This window comes from Gymnoscopelus microlampas, assembly GCF_963454915.1.
Source record: "Gymnoscopelus microlampas genome assembly, chromosome: 14".
NCBI lineage: Eukaryota > Metazoa > Chordata > Actinopteri > Myctophiformes > Myctophidae > Gymnoscopelus > Gymnoscopelus microlampas.
The window spans coordinates 11,374,339-11,377,865 of record NC_139951.1 but is presented as its reverse complement, the minus strand read 5'-3'; the positions used below and the strand labels follow the sequence as shown (position 1 = coordinate 11,377,865).

The 3,527-nt window shown below is 48.4% G+C and overlaps 1 protein-coding gene across 1 annotated transcript; it reads left to right on the top strand.

The window, feature by feature from the left end:
• Positions 1–2,019: 2,019 nt before the first annotated feature.
• LOC311060034 (kelch domain-containing protein 3-like) lies at positions 2,020–3,243 on the top strand (the record flags this gene model as incomplete). The annotated part of the gene is made up of 2 exons (XM_084078159.1): positions 2,020–2,837; positions 2,955–3,243. 2 exons carry the CDS (start codon positions 2,020–2,022, stop codon positions 3,241–3,243), a joined length of 1,107 nt encoding a protein of 368 aa, XP_083934285.1.
• Between the last annotated feature and the right edge of the window lie 284 nt (positions 3,244–3,527).

The following is a 3,527-nucleotide window of genomic DNA, read 5'->3' as shown; positions in this document are numbered from 1 at the left end:
AACAAAATGTACTTAAAGTACCAAAAGTAAAAGCGCTAATTATGCAGAAGGTCCCATTTTCACGCGCACGCACACGCACGCACACGCACACACACACACACACACACACACACACACACACACACACACACACTAAAGTACAACCACAGTCTTCTACCGTTGGTCACTGAACAGGAGTCGGGGGTTTAATGCCTTGTTCAAAGGCGAACTGGTCGTTTACACTGGTCATCTTCTAGTCCAATGGTTTTCAAAGTAGGGTATCTGTTCAAATAACATCAATTCGATTCTACAAAATGTCTTCTAAATCCTAACAGTTTTTTTGACAAAACGTATGTTGCTATGTCAGCGGTTCTCAAACTTTTTCATGTCAATGACCTCAAAATGATATGTATTTGGCCGCGGACCCCCATCTCAAAATATGTTGTTCCAGGGACCCCCAGAACCAAAGATTTGAGTTACAAATGTTCGCTTTAAAAATATATATATTAACTCATTGAGTGCCATTAACGTGTTTCACGTCCGCTATGGTGCAACGTGTTTCAAGTGTTTAAAAAAAAAAAAAAAAAAAAGAACCCAAGATATCATTATCTGAATTTTTGCAGCTTCATCCACTCCTTGTTTAACTTATAACTTAAAAAGGCTGTATCTCGCTTCCTAAGCACTTTTTTTTTACTTTGAAAAAATAAAAAGATAAAAATCATAATGGCCAGAAATAGATAATAATAACTTTTCGGCAACTATATTTCATACACATAATACAAGGTTTGGGTCACACTGACCTTCATCAGACAATCATGACACCTGATGATGGTCAGCGCAGGTCAGTGTGACCTCCTAGGAACCGCGCGCGTGTCGTGATAGCGCCGTCTTTCTTACACAGTGACCATCTGAACCAGTGGTTACTCTGAGAGTGTACAAATGGAACCAAATGGACCATTACGGGGTGGGGTCCATTTGCAGGGCCAGACCTACAAGTAGCACAATTTTGCGCCCGAGGCAAGCCTGCTCTGGTGTCACTAGCACTAATACATTACCACACACACACACACACACACACACACACACACACACACACACACACACACCCCTCTATCCTGGACCTCTTCTGTCTCTCTCTCTCATATTACATCTGTGTCACACTTGTGTTTCCAACGGCCTGTAGCGAAGGGGACACTAGCTCCGGATGCAATGTTTTGCTTCCGGAGCAAATAGTCAAGAGACTCCTGCTCCGGAAACACACAGTGAATCGATCGATAAATATGGATCTAAACTTTTATGACAACTTTAAAACTGCTAAAAACACGAAAATCGCTCGAAAATCGCTTGGCACTGGGTGAGTACATTATGAAAATACTCTGGCAGTCAAAGAGTTAACATATACATCAGCTATTTGAAAATAGCAGATCTACAACAACACTAACAGTGGCCCCTCCCCCTCCCCTCCACAACTCGGCCAGGCTGCAGGCTGCCAGTTCCAGGCAGTATCACAAGGTGAATTCATTCATAAAACATGTTGTTATGGGTTGCTAAATGGCCGTCCCCGTCCAGTGTATTCCATTTCTCAGAGTTACAGACCTATAACCCCTGAGGGGTCAATGGACAGCACTTTGAGAACTACCGATCTGAACAGATCGTCTGGTCTGGGGTCGGGTTACGGCTTTCAATTTGCCATATTCGGGAGATCAACGGGCAATCCACTTTCCTGATTGGCCAACCCAACCCATCGACTTTGCGGATTGGCCAACCTTCGTGGACCGTTTGTGCCGCTGTACCGATATAAGCGATGGCAGACGCGACAGAACTCCATTTTGATGACATTGGTATCGGCGGTTATGCAGCAGACGTGTCCTGGCGTTTAACCACTCTCAACTTGGTGTCCCCTATTTTGGGCATGCCATTACGAATCGCCTTAGCGACGTGTTGTGAGCTCGTAGATCGTCTATTCTCGACAGAAGTCCATTCTTTCCTACAGACGACTCCGGCAATCCTGTTCGATCGGCATCGCAGCTGGTTCGTGAAATGTGCGCAGGAGGACCGAAAGGAGGCAACCATGCTGCTGTAGCGGTCAGGAACCAGATCTACTTCTTCGGAGAGTCCGGCGCGGACGACATGAATCAGATGGAGGTGCACATCTTCAACACGGTGGCTTTGCGCTGGATCACGTTGCCCCCGGTGACGAACAGGAGAGGAAAGCGTCCCCTCGTGGTTCCTCCCAGGTGCTACGACCACACGGCGGTGCCGATAGAGGACGTCATCTACCTCTGGGGAGGGTACAGCCACACCTACAGCAAACTGTGGCAGTACAGCAACGTGCTCTACGCGTTCGACGTCCACACCCACAGGTGGTTCAAGCCCGCGGTCTCCGGCACCGTTCCGATGGAGCGGCGCGACCACTCGGCCTGCGTCCTGGGGACGACCATGTACGTCTACGGGGGATACACCCAGCAGAGGTACACCAACGCCATCTACAAGTTGGACACCGCCGCGATGGTCTGGTCTTTGACGAACGCCAGAGGCACTCCGCCCCCCGCTTCGCTACAAGGGCACACGGCCACCGTCATCGGGACGAAGATGTTTGTGTTCGGGGGCTACGGGGACGGCGACTACAGCAACGCCGTCAGCGTGTTTGACACGGCGACCGACCGCTGGCTGAGCACGCCTTCTGCGCAGCGTCCTCCGGCAGGACGCTGGGGTCATTCGGCCTTCGCCCACAACGGAGAGCTGTACGTTTTCGGCGGCTGCAACTGGAACCGGACCTTCAACGATCTGTGGAAGTTCAACCCGGAGACCTTTTCCTGGAAGAAGGTCGAGGTCAAGGGGAAAGGCCCGTCTCGGATGTATTACATGTGCTGTTGCATGGTGGGAGATCGTATCGTCCTCTTTGGAGGATACAAAGTGTCCAGCACAGGTTACAGATCCATACCCGCTGATAACCTGTTTATCTTAGACTTAAGTCCTAGTCTAAAGACCTTATGCAAGCTGGCGGTTAATAGGCACAATCTGAAGCTGTCAGGACTTCCACGCAACATCAGGTCGGAGCTGGTAGCGATGACCAAAAAGGCCATCAGGCCCGCTACGAAAGTGTGCGAACCGAATGAAATACTCTTCACCAGAAGGAAAGCCATGAGTCTCTCGCATCCAGCGCAAAACAGTGGATGGTTGAAGATCTTGAAGCTGAAGATGGAGAGAAAAATTGGAAATTATGTGGATATTGGGGTCCACATGGAAAAGGCACCATTCTGAAAGGGGACATCGGTGAACATGCGTGAACAACGAATAGTGCTTCTGTGGCCTACTGGCGGCATTGTGTATAAGAATAGACTATCACAGGCAACAGACAATTGCAGGCTTGCAATGCGCCTGTGTCCAGATTGAACACATCAAGAGTTGCATGTTAGTTGATCAGCCATACTTATCCTACCTCTCACCAGTATGATGTCCAAGACATACAGTGTGAGTAGACATACATACATATTTTTTTCATCCCAAGCATTTGATTTACTTTTCATTCATTCATGCATTGATTC